We start from the raw sequence: 18148 nt of genomic DNA, 5'->3' as shown, positions 1-18148 counted from the left end.
TCCTTTCCCCACCCCCACCCATTGCCTGTCTTCAGGTTCTCTGTCCAATTTAGCTTGTAAACCCTTTGCGGGCAGAGACTGTGACTCTACAAATCATCCAGCAATGTTACTAAGGCCCGGTCTACGCCTACCTGGCAATTCGGCGGCAGTCGATGGGAGTTACGCAAGCGACACAGAGTAGTGCTGTGCTTCCCTTCTGTGCGGTGGCGTCTTCACTGCACTGAGCCGATGGGAACTGCGTTCCTGTTGACGCAGCGCTACGCCACTTGAGGGGGTGGTTTTACTGGATCAACTCAGTGGGTCTTCACTGACCGCTCAGTCGATCCAGATAGGTCGATCCAACGGCGGCGACTTTGCCGCCACCAGCGTAGATGTACCCTAAGGTGCCATAGTAAAACTGCTGCGTCATGGCTGTTGGTAGCAGTTAGGCTGCCCTGGTTCACACAGTGAGTAGATATCCTAATCCCAATGCCCTTGCGCACACCTCTTGGGCTGAAGATTTAACATCACCCTCAGCTCTCGAGCAGCAATGCTGTGTGGAACTGTTATGTAGGGGTTGATTTGTGAGTCACCCTGCCACGGTTCTGCTGAGTCCCTGCTGGAAACCCTGCAAATGAATGAGGCCACAGCCTTCTTTGCAATGATGCTCATTTCTTTATTGTCGTCAGTCTTGACATTTTGAAGGGTGCCAGCACTTGCTGTTCATTTCCAGCACCAAATCAAAGCTACATTACAGAGTATTGAAGAAGTGTCCATCCAAAGCCAGAGGGGGTGTGAGGACAATGACCTTTCCCAGTACAGTATGTATAATATATATATATATATATGTCCTGTATATTCATATGTATAGCGCGACAAGGATGGGCCACCATACAGTAAACTTTTGATTTCTAAATAAATCACCATAGCAACAGGCACAAAAATTTGGTCCTAATCAAGGCCCTCACCTTGTCAGTCAATCAGCTGATCAATTAAAAAAACAACAACCCAACTCGCTAACCCCCTCTGGAATATGCCCCTGTACAGTCGCTCACACTGAAGGTAAATAGTTCCCTTGGTGACACACACGCCCGCCCGCACACACCTACATACGTTCATATGTAAATACACACACACCAACATACAAAGACCAAAGAACATTAGAAATATACATCTGAGGTTGTTGCACAACGCAGCGAGGCTGTGAGAGCGACCCAGCCCGGCGTACCAAGGCGGAGGGCAGACACCACTGCTAGCGTCGTGCATCTTAAATAAATCAGTATTTATTTACAGCCTTACTTGGTTTTTGTGCTAAGAGGATCGTGAGGTTATTGGCAGCAGCGGACAGCGAGTGTGTGCGTGCGAGATTGTCGGACGTCCACGCACAACAGATGCATCAAAGCGGCACTTAGGCATTGAGAGCAGCTCAGCCCCACCCTCTGCATGAGCTCCCTGCACACCACCAATGGGGGAGGGGTGCTAACTGTAAGTTTTCTTAGGATGCCAAATCCTAAAAAGTCAAAATTCAAAGCTGGCCATGTGGTGTGATGTGATCCCAAAGTGTCTGTGTCACATTTCCAACCCCCTGTGGGATTCTGAATGAGAGTAGCTGAGTCAGTTGGGAGAGTTCTCACAGGGACACCGTCCTGTCCGTATCCTGCGCTTCATCATGGCACAGAAAATACCTCCAGAGGGCAAACAGCTGCTGCACAAGATGCTGTGGGAGATGGTATTTAGTCCTGGCTGGGCAGGTAGCCAGCCCATTAGGCTTTGTCTGCATATACCCACCTTACGCACCGTGTGAAAGAAAAGAGCAGGGTGTCAATGTGCTAAGAGAAGGTGGGCAGGCACAGATGTCAGCATGTCTAAAACTGGGTAGCTAGCACTACACAACTGGCCTATGCTGGAATCATAGAAATGGATGGACAGGAGCTAAAGGGCAATTGCATTTGTCTACAGGTGTCTTTGCGTGTCTAGCTCAGCCAATTTCCAGCACGTTTACCGTAGGTGGCTCTTGTGCTTGAATGAAAATCCAGCAGCTCTCTCTGCATGTGTTTGCAGCTACATCCCTGGTCGCATCCTTCTGCAAATCAGGCTTCCCCCAGCTCTGTGTGAATGGGACTGTGGAAATGGAAGGTGAGAAAGGCTGTTCTGCAGCTGCCTCAGCTAGTGCAAGTTCCTCTTGTCTAAAGGGGTAAAGAGATGGGGAGAAGGGGTTTTGTTCTTGGAGCTGGGAACGGTACATACCTGCCATGGGTGCGTATGGGCATGTAGCTGCTTTTGACCCACCCACATTCCTGGAGGAGGGTTGGAGCCCAAGTGAGTCCCCAGGGATGGTGCTGAAGATAAGATACTTTACCTGGCATGTTGTCCATACAATCATCCCCAGCGGCTCACCCTCCAGATTAGCTCTCTCCTCTAATCTGGGGAGAAGTGAGCCCTTCAGGCAGGTGCCCTGCTTCTGGGTAAGATAAAGGAGCAAAGCTGTCCGTTTAAATCACCACAGACCCACGTGCTTCCTTCCAACATTACGGGCTAAGGTCTAGGGTGAGGCAGCAGGAACGAGGAGACCCAGTCAGTTCTTTGCACTAGATGGAGAGAGCGAATCCTCCAGCCGCAAGGAAATCTGCCAGCAGCTCCCCGTTTTCAGCCCCAGCTAGCTCCATCCCACGGAATCTGATCAATACCCCCTCCCCATCAAATATAACTAGGCCAGGTCTCAGTTTCCCCAGCCCCTTTACTTAGCATGGAGATGGGAGCATTGGGGAGCCACTAGCGTATTTTAAGGGGGTACATGGAGTCCCCAATTTTCAGTCCATATCCTCCCTCCTGCAGCCCAATTCTCCATTAGTAAGTGTGGGGATTTGTCCAAGGGAGACTGAGCCTGTCTTTGATAGGAACACTGCTTCAGTCCGTCTCCATGGCCACCGAGAGAGGAGGAATGCATCCCAGCTTTCACTCCCACCTCCTGGTGCTCCTCTCACACTCTGACCTGGACGGGACACTCCCTGTGATTGGCCCTGCTCCATGGCAGCACGTTCCCCAGTGCGTGTGGGCGTGGCACCTGGAGGATCTTCCATGATCTCATGGGTCTTTCACCTTCAGATGAATATGCTTCTTTTGGTTGCTCAGTTAGCTTTTCCACAGACCGTGGATCAGCAGGGCCAGTTACCAACCTCAGCCAGAGAGACGCTGCTTCTCTCACCAGCTCTACACACCCACATCATTGGAAGTGATGTAAGCACCACACATGCCATCCTTCTTCCGGTGAACAGGGCGGGGACTAGAGAGAAGTGTTGGTGATGCTACTGCACGAGCACTGTAGAGCCTGGTGATGCAGAAGCAAGGTGCCTGTGCATTGCCCAATGGAGAGCTGCACTGGGAACTTTTCCAGTTTGGAAGCTCCATGCTGGCTGGTCGGGAGCCTGAACACATCCTGGAAAAAGCAGCCACTTGCTTCATCTTTAAACAGGTCCGTGTGGCCAGCTGTCTCAACGGGCAGTAAGCAAGGCTGCTATACGCTGAATGACGGCAGCTTCCATGGGCTACACCAGGATATTAAACAAGAGGGTGACTGACAGCCCTATTATTGAATTCCATGGACTCCACAGGCCATGCTTTACCCATCCATGACCTAGGGACTAAATGGAAAGTTGACTCAGCAATAACCATTCTCTTCTATAATCTGTACAAACTAAGCCCTAGATCCGGGGCAACTAATTTGCTGATTCCTAAAATGCAGGAATCTGCAACCCAGTGATCACTGCAGTGACACTTCCCTTTCTGCAGTGCTCAAACTGTTTTAAACAGGAAGCTGTTGGTGTCTTCCCTCTGAGAGAGACCCCAGCCCTGCCACTCTTTTGTTCCCTGCACAATTCAACGGCCTGTGGGTTTCAACAGCTGAGCAACTGGGAGCAGGAAGTTCTAGAGAGCCTGGTAGAGGCAAACAGCAGTGACGCTGAGAGAGGGAGAGAGGGGAGCAGTCACAAGTGCAGAAGGCTCCAAGATGGGCGGTGGCCAGACCCTGACGAGGAAGTCTCTTGGTCTCACGATAATACACTCTCTGGGGCCAGCCCTCATATCTTCCTCAGATTTCCTAGGTCACGCCCAGTAATATGGATTCCAGGGCACACCTCCTTCTTCCACTCCAGCAGAGTGCTGGCCTCAGACCAGGAAAAGTGGAAGGACAATTTCGTAATCCAAGTCTTCTTGAGTGAACCAGATACACCACTTTCCCATCGACTGTGATCTTGAAAAACTCTTTCTTTGATCTCCCCTCCCTCCTACACATTGGCAAACCATCCTAGGGCCCATAACTCTGCCCACCCAGTCACATCCACCCAGATGGGCTCAGGCATCAACCACCTGCCTTCATCTGAACTCAGGAACCCTGAACTGCAGCAGTCCATACTGTTGCCGGAGCCATGTTTTAATCCTCAACCTCAGGACAAAAGTTTCTCACCTCTGGTCCCTCTTTCTTTTATCTCCGACCAACGATGTTCTTGAGACTAGCAGTTTAACACCTTCTTGTATCACCCAGTCCAGATAGCCAGTGCAAGGGATAGATGTGTTCAGTTACCTCTCCTAGCATGAGCACTTCTGCCCGTCACTCTTTCTTTCCCTCTAGCTGTCAGGACAGTAGATATTTTCATTTCTGGTTTGACCTGCAAGGTCAGTTCCTGGGTAGATAATGGTCTCCAGCCTCTGTGCATTTCTTTGGGGAGAATGGGATGAGGTTCCCAATGGCTGCTCCACCCCATCAAGGGACTGTGAACCAACCTGGATGTCAGATGACTCAATGGGGCAGGCCCAGCCATCGCCAAAAGGTGCCATTGGCGAACAAAATCCCAGCTCACCCTATTGGCTCAGTCTAGTTAATTCACCACGGGGTGGCAGTTGCGCTCAGAACGCAAGGAGCTGTCACTGCTGCTGCCACGGGTGTCACAGCATGGGAGGTCTCTCTTCGCCTGTGGCTAGCAAGCACATGGCTCAATCGCCAGAAAATCCCCAAACACTTGTGAAATGGCAAAGCAAACAACCACCCCACATGCTGAGTACACGGAGAGCTCGGGGCGGGCGCATCTCACAAGAAAGCCATCAGAGGGAGAGGACATAGTTTCTCTCCCATCTTCTGCTTGTTTCCTCCTCTGTATATGTGATTGTGCAACAGGGATGGGCAGTACATCAATGACACGAACAAAATGCAGCTTCCGCTGGCTGTGGCTGGCTCCCTGGAAGATGCTCTGGCATTGCACAGCTGCTTTAACAAGATGGTGTGTAACCGAAGGGTGAAATCAGCATGGTGCCCACCACCAGCCTTGGATGCACCTTAATCTGAACGCATCTCCTGACTCTGCATTGCCAAACCGCTTCATAAATAAATACGATAAATAAATAAAGTGACAGATCCAGATGGGGAGAGGCAGGAGGGACAGCGCCCGTGTCCCTGGGAACCGTCTCCGAGTGTCTCACACAAACACACACACACACAAGAAATAGCTGAAGACAAAGACGCAATGGGACAAGGCGGGGAGGCTGCCAGCGGAGAATCCCCTTCCCGGGCCGAGCGCTTTCAGCAGCAGCCAGCGATGGGTGGCGTAGTCCTTGCTGTGTGAAGACGGGAGGGAAGGAAGGAGTTGCAGGGTGTCACTCATGAGCTGGCATCGTGGAGGGGCGCTGCGATGCGGATGCCAGGGAAACATGAGTTGTTGAGGGTGGCAGCGACCGGGGTGTCTGGCACCTGAGAGCGGGACAAGACAAAGTGAAAGCTGGTCTCTTGTTACATCGTCCACCTCTCCCCACCTCCCGGCCTTCCATTCAGTTCCGTTAACAGGAAACACCAGCCATGCTGCTCAGCGACTGGCTCTAAAGGAAATTCCAGCGTTGGGCATGTGAAACTAGAGGGGCTGGAATAACTGCCGCAACAGCAGGACGAAACTCCCTTTGAATCAAACCAGGTTCAAATTGCAGCAGAGTCAGTTCTGCCCGTCAGTTCCACATCCTTTCCTGTGTACCTAGCTGCTGCACTTCAGGCCAGAGGAGGCTGCATTTTAGTGGCACCGGTTGTGGGACGGGAGCCCCTGTACATGTCTGGTACCATCATCATCCTGCTTTTAACAGTGGTGTGACAGCAATTATAAAAATAACGTGGTGGTTTATCCAAAGGGAATTGGGGTGCTCCATCGACTTGGGACCAACATTTTCAAATTTGGGAACCTAAAGTTTGGCACCTAAGTTCTTCTTGGGATTGTTAAACCGGCACTAATAGCTGGCTGTAAAGTGCTTTCCTGCCCCGGCACCACAGCTGTCTCTTCAGCGAGAGGGCAGCTCTGAACCACCGGATGGCCAGGAAAAATAGTTCAGTCCGGCTGAGGATTCTCAAGGCTGGGCAATGCTGGGCTGCATTCGTTGCGACGCCTGTGCTCAGTGAGACTCGGGTCCCCGGGATTTGCTAGCTCAGGAAGTCTGGTAGGGCCGCACAGGTGGAGACCTGCACTAGACTTGTGAAGAGGCTCTGGCTGTGTGAAAAGCCGCGCTGTCCTTGAAACTGCCTGGCTTGGGCAGGATGAGGTCCCACCAGTCAAACAACAAGCTTGTCATCTCTGTGGAGGCCCTGGGCACTGGCAGAGATCACTGCTCTCATTCGATAATAAAACCAAGCATGTGTAAACAGTGCTTTCCCCCCGGACAGCGCTGTCTGAACCCCCTCTCCAGTCCCTCGGACGTGGGTATGTCAGAGGCAGAAGGCGGCGATGTGACCTGTTCGTGGCAAACAGCAAAGCCACAGCAGAGCGGCCAGCAGAACCCAGGTGCTCCTGGCTCCCACTCCTGTGCTCGGAGCACCTGCCTCTCACCACCACGTACAACAGGGAACAGGAAGGAATGACACAGCTCTTTCCATGCTCCATGTTTCTTCCTTAGGGGACATGGAACCACAATTGTCATCCGAAATCTCACAGGCGTGGGAGTATTGATGAGGTGGCACCTGTGCCTCCTGGGGGGGCGAAAGGGGAGGTGAAATCAGTGGTTCTTTCCATGATCGCTCAAGCCAAGCCAGATGGTGGGGAGACCCTGCATGGTGACATTGGGCTGCACAGGTCGTGTCAATCTGGGAGCTCGGGAGCCAGAGAGAAGCACCGAGTGTCTGTATCCAGCTGCCTCAGTCAAGAATCACCTTTGTGGTCACCACAGCTGAGTCCTGTCTCTTCTCTGCTAGGAGGGGGATCTTGGGAGCGCTGGGACAGCAGCGGGAGGAGCACCTGGATGGGGTAGTGGATGGAGGGAAGGGCCACTTTGTGTCACTCTGCTGTGAGCTTCCTAGCAGGTTAGGGGCCAGGGTGATGGGCTCTGGCAGCTGTTGGGGCGTGGGTGTGTAATGCAGGGTTATGACAGATGTACACGAGTCCCCCCTCCACCCCCAGATGTCACCAGGGAAATGATCCCTAAAGCAATGACCAGGCGATTGCTTTTCTCTATTCTTCTTTGCTTGGAGCTTCCTCATTATCCGATTCTCCAGCCTGAGGAACAGATGCCCCAGCAGCAACAAATGCTCGGTTCTTATTTCAGTGAAACTGGTTATTAATTATTCACTGGCTGACCAGTGGAGACTTCACAGCTGCTCATTTCCCCTTTGCCTCTTCCACCCTGTTTGGAGGTCCCGGCCTCCCTTCAACACCCATGTTCTCCCAGATGCCGGTGTCACCCCACTGAGCGCCAGCGGGCATCACGATCAGGCGGTTTTCCCCTTCACCCCAACAGGCACTCACCAGGATCGGGACTTCCGCACCCTGGAAGCCGCTGGCCGCTCCAGGAGACTATCCAGGCGCATCAGTCTCTCGAGGTGGAGAGCTCGTGGGTCCTGCTCACCTTGGTCCCCAGTCAGCTCGAATTCAAACACAGCTGGAGGGGAGAGGTCCAGCTCCAGGAACATGATGTTCTCAGCCTTCACCGGAACAGGATGAAAACAACACCAACAAATGGATTCACTGACATGGGCACGGGCAGAGCCATTGATCACCCTGAAAGCAGCACTGCTGAAAAGCCCTGGAGGCAGGAGACCTCTTCTAATCGGGGCAGCGGTAGGTCAAAGTCCCCAGACACCCGGCCTCCCATCAACACACTCTGACCCTCCCCTGCTCCCTTTCCAAAGCCCGCTCAAACCTGGGCTGCCTGCCAGGGAGCTGGCTAGTGCCATTGGGGGTGATTTGTCCACCAGGGGCAGGGCTGAGAGGCCCCAATCCCATTGCACACAGGCCACCGGACAGCTGGCTGATTTAGTTGGGGTGATTTTTTAATCACTGGCTGTAACTGTGTGGACAATAAACACGGGCACCGATCTCACTAAGCGAGGCCCAAATGGCATAGATTCCCAGGCCAGAAGAGAGCACTGCGACAGTCTAGTCTGACCTTCTGTCCAGCGCCGGCCAGAGAATTCCCCACGGTCATCCCCGGAGCAGATCTTTCGGCAACACAGCCGACCTTCACTGAACAATTGTCAGTGATGGGGCGTCCAACGCTGGGCGCCTGACTTGGGGCACCGAAATGTACCCAGCCTGACTTCTCAAAGCAGCGCCGACCGCCCTCGACGGAATTCGCAGGCTTTTTACTGAATTGCTGTCCATGAGCGGGATGGACTAAGAAGGGCCGTCCAAGGTAATGGGCCCGAGGAGCCGCACAGGCCCCTCTACTGCGCTGCCCCACAAGGGTATTTGAAACCTTTCCTTTCTGCCAGCCCGAGCAGAGAACCTCTCCTTCCGCCTGTACGTCTGAGTGCTTTTCCGGAACCCACCCGGAACTATAGGCCATAGACCCTCGTGGCTGAAGTAGCTTCTGATTAAGGCTACGAGTCTGTCACGGATTCTGTGATTTTTCGTGACCTCCGTGACTTCAGCCCCAGGGGTGGGGTTTGGGCTGTCTGCCCTGCCCCTCCACGCCCTGGGTGGTGGGGCTCAGGCGATCAGCCCCCATCCCCACTGCCCTGGACAGCGGGGCTCAGGCTTCCATGAATTATTCTTTACTGACCACGTCCTGTCCGTGACTTTTCTTAAAAATAATTGTGACAAAATCTTAACCTTACTTATGACATATTTAGTGTGTTCCCAAGTATATGAAAAGGTTTAATGTCCTATGAGTCAGTGACCCCATCGAGTGAGGTCAATCAGACTGGAGGCAGTAGTGGGATCCCACTGCATTTATGAACATAAGAACGGCCACACTGGGTCAGACCAAGGGTCCATCTAGTCCAGTGTCCTCTCTTCTGACAGTGGCCAATGCCAGGTGCTTCGGAGGGAATGAACAGAACAGGCAACCAGAGGCTAGGCACACCCACAGCATGGGGTTGCATCTTTGACTATCTTGGCTATTAGCCAGTGGTGGACCTGTATCTAGTTCTTTTCTGAACCCTGTTACAGTTCTGGCCTTCACAACATTCCCTGGCAATGAGTTTCACAGGGTGACTGTGTGTTGTGTGAAGTGGTATTTCCTTGTGTTTGTTTTAAACCTGCTGCCTATTATTTCACTGGGTGACTCTTGTTTCTTGTGTTATGGGAAGGGTAAATAACACTTCCTTGCTCACTTTCTCCACACCAGTCATTATTTTGTAGACCTCTGTCATCTCCCCCCTTAAGAATCTCTTTTCCAAAGCTGAAATGTCCCAGTCTTTTTAATTTCTCCTTGTATGGAAGCTTTTCTATTCCCTTAATCATGTTTGTTGCCCTTCTCCGTACCTTTTCCAATTCTATTTTATATCTTTTTTGAGATGGGGTGATCAGAACTGCACGCAGTATTCAAGGCGTGGATGTCCCAGGGATTTATAGACTGGCATTATCCTTTTCCTAGCATTCTGGTAGCTCTTTTGACTGCACTGCACATTGAGTGGATGTTTTCAGAGAACTGTCCATGATGACACCAAGATCTCTACCTTGACTGGGAACAGCTAATTTAGACCCCATCGTTTTGTAGGTACAGTTGGGATTATACCTACATTGGGTATTCCAATGTGCATTATTTTGAACTAGTCAACATTGAATTTCAGCTGCCATTTTGTTGCCCAGTCACCCAGTTCTGTGAGATCTCTTTGTAACCCTTCGCAGGCTCCTTTGGACTTGACGATCTTGAGTCATTTTGTATCATCTGAAAATGTTGCTCCCTCACTGTTTACCCCTTTTTCCAGATCATTGATGAATATATTGAACAGCACTGGGCCGCTATTTACCTCTGAAAACTGACCATTTAGTCCTACTCACTGTTTACCCCTTTTTCCAGGTCATTGATGAATATATTGAACAGCACTGGGCCGCTGTTGGTGAATTTGGCTGGCAAGGCAGTGGGGGAGATGCTGTAAGCACAAGCCTGCTCTGTGGCACCTTTCCCTTCACACAGAGGCAGACAGCGCAAGGTGTGATGAGCGTAGCATGGCTCGGAGGGGGAGCTGGCTCCCTTTGGCCCATCAAACAGAGCTCCTCTTCCCAGGCCAACACTTATTCGCCAGGTGGATGATATCCTCTCCCCCACACCCACAAGCTTAAAGATAGATCTTCAAAGCCAAACCTTGAACATGGTCCATCCAGCTGCTCTGCTTCACAACAGTTAAACATCTCTTCCTGCTGATATGACCCCAGAAGAAGAGGTCACCACATTTCTGCACTCAGAGGACCCATTACCTTGAGTCCCACATTCCTTCCATCAATTCACCCAGCCACAAATCGGTTCCACCTCTTTCCCATCAGACCATCCAATGACTCACTCCACCCCTCCCTTCAGCTCCGTCACTCACCCGGTACCTAGGGTGGGATCCCATGGCCATGGCCACCCGTGCATACTGGCTGATGGGTCTTTTGTAGCCCACGGCAGAGGTCGGCCTCTTCTTCATTTGGTTGTTGCTGCTAAGGAGAGATTTACAATAAATAAACATTTTACAATATAAAATGATTTACTCAGAATAAATCCAGACAAAGCATGGCATTGGCTGTCTCAGTCTCCCTCTAAACAGATGTAAATATCTGCAGAGTGGGTCTGCCCTTTCTTCACATTATATGTCCAGGATCTGGTGGAGAGCTGATCCCCTAGACCAGCGGCTCGCAACCTTTCCAGACGACTGTACCCCTTTCAGCAGGCTGATTTGTCTTGCGCACCCCCAAGTTTCACCTCACTTAAAAACTACTTGCTTACAAAATCAGACATAAAAATACAAAAGTGTCACAGCACACTGATACTGAACAATTGCTGACTTTCTCATTTTTACCATATAGTTATAAAATCAATCAACTGGAATATAAATATTGTACTCACATTGCAGTGTATAGTACATAGAGAAAGAGAAACAAGTCATTGTGTGAAATGTTAGTTTGTACTGACTTCACTGGTGCTTTTTATGTAGCCTGCTCTAACACTAGGCCAATAGCTAGATGAGTTGATGTAGGCCCTGGAAGATCTCTGCATAACCCCCCAGGGTACACATACTCCTGGTTGAGAACCACTGCCCTAGACCTCCAGGGTTTAACTTCTATTAATTGCATGTCCTTAACAAAGACCACCCACAAGGATGAAAAGTATAAACGCTTAGGAACAAGAAGAATTTGGGGGGGATGTCCAAGGGGCTATGGCTAACAGCAGAGGGCAGAAACTAGTACAGGCTCATTGTGGCTGAATAACGCAGCCCTGGAATAGATGTAGCAGTCTGTGGAAGAGGCTCACTGTGACCTGTGACTCTCTGGCTAGGAAGATCACCGAAGAGGGTGCGTGTTGGGTTGGGAAGCTGAAAGCCAAGGGGGTCAGAGAGGAGGCAAAGAAGAGAGATTTGGAGAAGCGGCTGGACTTTGGGAGGCTCATCCAAGCTGAAAAGAAGCTCCAACCCTTTGAAGGCTTGTCCATCGCTGGGAGCTGAGACAGAAGAGCCAGTGATGGTTATCTGGGTCAGCCACGCTAGCCCGTGTTTCCAATAAACACAGGCTGGGAAGGATTAGCCTGGTATCAATAAGTGTCAGGAACCATCAATGTCACTGCTCACGCACACACACACACAGCTGAAAAAGATTTCCATCGATCGGCAAAGTCAGACAGATGCTGCTTGAGTTTGATGTAAAGCTATTTGCTTGGTATATTTTGACATGCGATGGTGACAATCTGTGGTTTAATGGTTATAAAGCTTTCACGTTTTGAATCTCAGTGTCACCTGTAATCATTGTCCTGTCCCCTCTTCATTTTCCACAACTGTGACAATTTAAACCAACGAATACCGTGAAAACAAACCATTATTAGCCACCAAATTATAAAAAGAAAATCCTGCCCTGCCTAAATAAGTAAAAGCCTTATTCAGAAACATCAAATCCACCTATGCATGGTGCATCTGGCTTCCCCTCGCCGGCAGCTTTGCATGAGCCTTAGTCACTGGGTCTCAAACTGTGTGGCCCATAGAGTACATCTCTGTGATCTGGAGCCCTGGTTTGCCGGGAGGGCTGGCAGGGAAGAGATGCTGGTCGATGTAGCAATTCCTGTCCAGAGGAATTGAGCTGCCTCGATAAAGAATTGAACCCCAGCAGTTGAGCTATCACTGCACAAGGGAACAATGAGATAAGGCCACTGAGTTTCAGTGTCTGCGTACGGGGAGGATGGGGGGTCGGGCGAGTTATAAGACAGTGGCTCCCTCCCCGGGGCTTGGCAGATTGGGTGGGGAAGACGAGGAAGAAGCCAAGACCGGGAGGAGGATGGGGGAGGTGTCCAGACCGGATCCCAAGCACAAGAAGTGGGCAAAACAGAGGAAAAGTGAGCGGCCTTGTCCTTGTGGTCTCTGTGGCGAAGAGGATGGTGGCGTAAGCCAGCTGAAGGCTTTTCACTCTCTCCATACGGCTCCTCTCACGTTGCCCCCGCACTCCCAGTTCCCACTAAGGCTAATGCTGAGCAGCGGGAAGGCAGCACGGCTCCCCATGCTACTGGCCCGTCCCCTGCACTAGGACTCGCAGGGGTTGCAGCACAGTGCAACTTATGACAGCCCAATGCCGTGCTTACAATAGGCTAATTCTCCCCCAGCCAGTCACAGCTCCTGTACGGCCCCTCCAGGCTGCCAGAGTGGCACAGAATGGGCCCCACAGCTGTGCCAAAGACTCCCTGTATGACCTTGGGCAAGTCACTTAACCTGTCTGTGCCTGTAATGAGGGTTCCCTTCTCGCACCCTTTCTCTTGTATTTAGATCTAGGTCAGGGAGTTCTCATGAGCCCGGAGTAAGAGGCAGTGCACAGGACAAGACCAGGGACTGAGCTGTGACTCCGACGTCCTTCGGACACTGGTTCCCCCTGGCTCCAGGAGGGATGTAAGTGGCCCCCCTTTTATTTCCCCCTTCGCACTAGCTCAGTTGGGCTGGTTGGCAGGGTGCAGGGCAGAGTGAAAGCTCCCTCCATTCCCCGCCCCGGCCTGGCTGCTCCCCCGTCACGTGAGTGGCTGAGTGGAGTATCAGCCCCACGGAGGCTGCTCTGCCCACCCTGCAGGGACCTGCAATGTGTTACCAGTTGGATTATGCCCTGAACCTGCAGACCGAAGGTCAGGAAACATTCCCGATGGGGATTCCCATAAGGCCGGGTGCAACAGCCTCCAACGCCCAGTTCCTTGGGGCATTTACACATGGGCTAGTCAAAGCCTGGGGAGCAGATTGTAGGAAACAATCCCACCCTGGACCCCTGGGTGATGCACAGATGGGACCTAACGGGGTTCTTCTCCACGGCTGCTGTCTGTGACTCACTGAACTTCCTGCGGGTTTCTGCTGCCAATCTCACCACACTGCCCCGGTGCTGTGCTTCTTGGCCGAGCAAGAGCAGCAGCAGCAGACACAACAAGGAGACATGCAGCAGACACAACAAGGAGACATGCAGCTGACAACATTACTAGCTTCTTCCCCATCCGCTGGGAAAGTCCACCACAGACAAGGAGAACTCCATGTAAAGCCTGGCGACCCCCCATGCAGGTTCCAGGGCTGAGGGCCGCACACAGAGCCGGGGCAAGTGCCACAAGGTGTAAAATGAAATGAATCCCCCGATGGAATGAACAGGCAGCAGATTTAACCTGAATGTGCGCGGGGAGACCCTAGCCCTCTGACTCAGAAGCGAGGGGTGGAAGACAGGGGTGGATCACTCCACAGTTGCTCTGTTCTGTCCACTCCCCCTGAGGCTTTGGTGTGGGCCATGGTCAGAGACAGGATACGGGGGAAGGTGGACCAGGGTGTGACCCAGCATGGCACCTCTTACATGTTCTTAAAAGCCCCACTGTCTGTCCGGGACATGCCAGGCTCTCTGCCTTCATTTCCATCAGGCCATCCAAAGGGTGAGTCCTGCCCTAAGGGGTCCGGACATAGTGATCAGCATCTGTCCGCCTGACTGCGGCAAGAGCCATTGCCCTGCCAGCCCATTAACAGAGGCACGCCTGGCCTAGATCTGAGAAAGGGAGTCCCAACGCCAGCATGAGCCAGAGGCTGGAACGCCCTGCTGGGTGTCCGGACAGAGCCAGCCCTGAAGTTGCCCTGGTATGCGATGTCCAGATGGGAGGCGGCTGGAGCACAGCTCGCTTGCCTCCTGAGCTCCCCTGGATTCTCACCCTTTTGCTGTGTGCAGCCCTCCAGGAGCCTGGCCATCTCTGCCCTTCCCTGCACGGTGACGGGACAGTTCTGTGGGTATTTGCCTCTCAAATGGGTTCCATTTCTCTGCCCGATCCGACTCGGGTGTGAACTCAGTGCCCTCCTTACAAGGACACACTGCTCCCTCGGGGGACTGGGGCCAGGGCAATGCAGGCCCCGCAGCGGATCCCTGCACCGCACTCCTCGGGCACCTGCTGCCCACCCGCTCACCGCGCTGCGCCACTTCCCCGCAGCCGGAGGCTGTTCTTTCCTTGTGTGCTCATTCTTCAGAGCCCTCCCCTCTGAAACTGGGCCAAATTCACCCCTCAGGAGGCGTTTTGTGAGGCTGCATCTGGACAGCGACACGCTGTGTTACGGTGTTAAGGAGGGTTCTCCGCTCCGGGAGATGGTAACTCCGAAACGGACAGGCCGTCCCTGCCATTCCAGACGGCTAATTTCCCCCATTCAGAATCCTCCCTCCTGCAGCCACTTGGGGGCGCTACCCGTGCCTCAGAAAAATGCCCCAAGGGTGGGCCAGGCCTCCTCTCCCAGAACTGTAGCCTCACCCGCCAGCAGGCACAAGCGGCTGGAACTTCCACTGGTCCTCCTCACAGTCGTAGTACAGGCGGTTCATGATCTTGTTCTTCTCTTCAGGAGGGATAAAGTTCTCAATGATCAAGTATCTGAGCAAGAGCCGGGGAAGGGGGAGACAGAGTGAGTGGGTGACAGTGGCACGACAAAAGGGGCGATGGAGTGAGAATAAAAAAAGGGGGAGGTGAATGGGAGAAAAAGGTGGGGAAAGGCAAAGTGTTGGGAAAAGAGGATGGGCAAGATACACAGAGAAATGGGAGAGGGAAACATGGGGAAAGGAGAAGAGGAACAGGTGAAAACAGACAGGATAAAATGACAGAATCAAAGATCACGGAGAGAGAAATACAGAGATAGGAGCAGAGAAAGAGAGAGAGCATGTCAATCCGAGAAAAGAGACACAGCATTTCCTATACGCTTTGTTTTCAGACAATAACCCTGCCAGTTCCCTGACCTGCGGCTTCCCCTGCACTGATGCCAGTAATACTTAGCACTTTACACCAAAGCACTGCATGAACGTTAGCTCATTACCACGCTACAGGAAAAGCTCATTAACGCGCACCCGGGTCTTTCCCAAACCTGCAGCATGACACTGATGGGGGTGCGGATGTAGAGCAGACATTCCTCTGGGAGGCAGCTGGTCTTTCTCAGCGTATGAACACAACGAGTCAACGTTGCTTTTTATCAGCCCCACTTGAGCCAGATTTTGAAGGTCTGACCCATGTGACTGTGCATGTCCATTTACACTCACCCAATTTACATGCAAAAATCCCCAGTGTCCGTCCACAGATGAGACACTGATTCTTCCCTGATCCAGGAGAATGAATTCATCCCAATCTGTCCCCAAGCATAAAGCCTGCCCATACAGCTACCCTCATCCCTTGGTTATTTGCAAGGGCTTCCTCGTGAGCCATGTGAACTCTAGATATTAAGGCCAGAAGAGACCATTATTATCCTGTAGTTTACCTCCAGCATAACACAGGCCAAAGACCCTCAGCCAGCGGTTCTTGCATCAAGCCCACAACCTTTATTTGATGAGAGCAGTTCTTTCAGAAAGCGAGCCAGCCTTGACTGAAAGATTTCAAGTGATGGCGCAGCCACCACCTCCAGGGGAAAGTTGTTCCAATGCCTAGTTATCCTGACTGGTAAAAATGTGCACCTTCATTCTCCTCTGAGTTTGTCTGGCTTCAGCTTCCCACCCTGGGTTCTCATTCGGCCTTTTCTACTAGATTAAGGAGCTGCCTGCTGTCTGAAATCAGTTCCTCAGGTAGGTACTTGCAGACTGATCAAGTCTCCTCTCTTAACCTGGATTGTCTAGTTAGACGGAGCTTCGCAAATCTCTTGCTATAAGGCAGGTTTTGCAGACCTGGAATGATTCTTGTAGGTCTCTCCTGAACCCTTCCCAATTTTTCAACATCCTTTTTGAATCATGGACAGCAGAACTGGCCGCAGTATCTAGTAATGGCCTCACTGATGCCTTCCTTCTATTGGATACTCCCCTGCTTACGCACCCGAGGCTTGCACTGGACCAGTTAGCTACAGCATTGCACTGGGAGATCATCTTCAGCTGGTTATCTACCATGACACTTTTCACTCTAGGATACAGTCCCCCATCTTGTCAGAGTGACCTACATTCTTTGTTCCTAGATGTATGACCTTGCATCTGGTTGTACTACAATGAGCCTATCTGACCAAGTGATCCAGGTCAGTCTACACAATGGAGCTGTTCCCATCGTGATTTACCACTCCACCAATTTATGTGTCGTCCAAAGATTTTGCCACTAATGATTTTAATATTTTTCCCCAGATCATTGATAAAGATATTGAGTAGCTTTGAGGCATGAACAGATCCCTGTGGGACCCAACTAGAAACACTCCCTGGGAGGACGATTCCTCATTTACAATTACTTTTTGCAATCTTCCAGTTAATTGGTTTTTAATCCATTTTACATGGCTACACAGATTTTGTATAAAACTATTTTTAAATCAGAAAATTATGTGGGACTTAAGTCAAACGTCTTAGAGAAGCCTGAGTATATTATGTCAACACGGTTACCTTTAGCAACCAAACTTGTGATCTCATCAAAAAACGGTAACAGGTTTGTTTGACAAGGCCTACTTCCCATAAACCACGCTGAGTGGCATTCATTATGCTACCATCCTTTAACTTTTTACTAAGCGAGTCCCAGATCAGCCTTCCTGTGATTCTTCCCAGGATTAATGTCAGGCCAATAGACCTACAGATATCTGGGTTATCCCATTTGCCCTTTTTAAATATTAGCACAACATTAGCTTTTTCCCAGTCCCCAGTGTGCCAAGATTTGTAAAAATTAACATGAATGGGTCAAAAAGCTCCTTGGCTAATTCTGCAAGTGATCCAGTCCTGCAGATTTACAGATGTTTCCCTTGAATAGCTGCTGTTTAACACCCTCTGTAGTTACTGACGGAACAGGACGTTTCTTTTCTTATCACGGTAAAGCAGGAAGGCATCACTCTGCTTCTTTCCAAATCCTTCTGCCTTTTCTGAAAGCATGGTGAGCGGCTGGCAGGGCACTTGGCTTGCATCATGCATTTCCCATTAAGGTGGGGAGATACTTACTTCAGTTTCAGTTCCCGTGTCTGCTCATTTTGCGCTTCCTCCAGGTCCTGCCGCACTCTGATGTACTCATCATGCTGGTCCTGAATCTCTGCCTTCACAGCCTGCAGCTTGGCATAAAGCTGGAACACCACGGAAGAGCAGCTTGGTTAGTACCTGTCCACAGCAGCCTCTGGGACGTGGCCTGAGGTCCCATCCCACGCGGAAAGCAAGTCATTTACTCATGTTATCCCCCAAACGCCTGGAAGATGGGTCTCCCTAGGGTCTTCAGATTGGGGGAGCCCAAAGTTCACCCAACATTAACTCACACAGCACACTCGCCAGGAGCCTGAATGCTGTGCCGATTGCGCTTAAGTGAAGCAGGCTGCACCTTTACGACAACGGCG

The 18148-nt window shown here is 51.4% G+C and overlaps 1 protein-coding gene across 2 annotated transcripts in view; it reads right to left on the bottom strand.

Annotated features, from left to right (window-relative positions):
* Positions 1-637: 637 nt before the first annotated feature.
* Positions 638-18148, bottom strand: part of KIF3C (kinesin family member 3C) — a 56470-nt gene continuing 38959 nt past the window's right edge. Inside the window, exons 4-8 of one of the 2 annotated variants that reach the window (XM_067550472.1) lie at positions 17766-17884; positions 15145-15261; positions 10754-10862; positions 7746-7921; positions 638-5719 (exon numbers count right to left, since the gene is read on the bottom strand). In XM_067550472.1, the coding sequence (XP_067406573.1) occupies positions 5626-5719; positions 7746-7921; positions 10754-10862; positions 15145-15261; positions 17766-17884 (615 nt within the window). In that variant the 3' untranslated portion in view covers positions 638-5625. The remainder of the gene's footprint in view (positions 5720-7745; positions 7922-10753; positions 10863-15144; positions 15262-17765; positions 17885-18148) is intronic. The other variant, XM_067550473.1, reaches the window with a different exon arrangement.

This window comes from Emydura macquarii, unplaced genomic scaffold (assembly GCF_026122565.2).
Source record: "Emydura macquarii macquarii isolate MOO-44397 ecotype Brisbane River unplaced genomic scaffold, CSIRO-AGI_Emac_v2 contig_1300, whole genome shotgun sequence".
NCBI lineage: Eukaryota > Metazoa > Chordata > Testudines > Chelidae > Emydura > Emydura macquarii.
The sequence above is the reverse complement of the archived record's forward strand: the minus strand, read 5'-3'. Positions and strand labels throughout refer to the sequence as shown.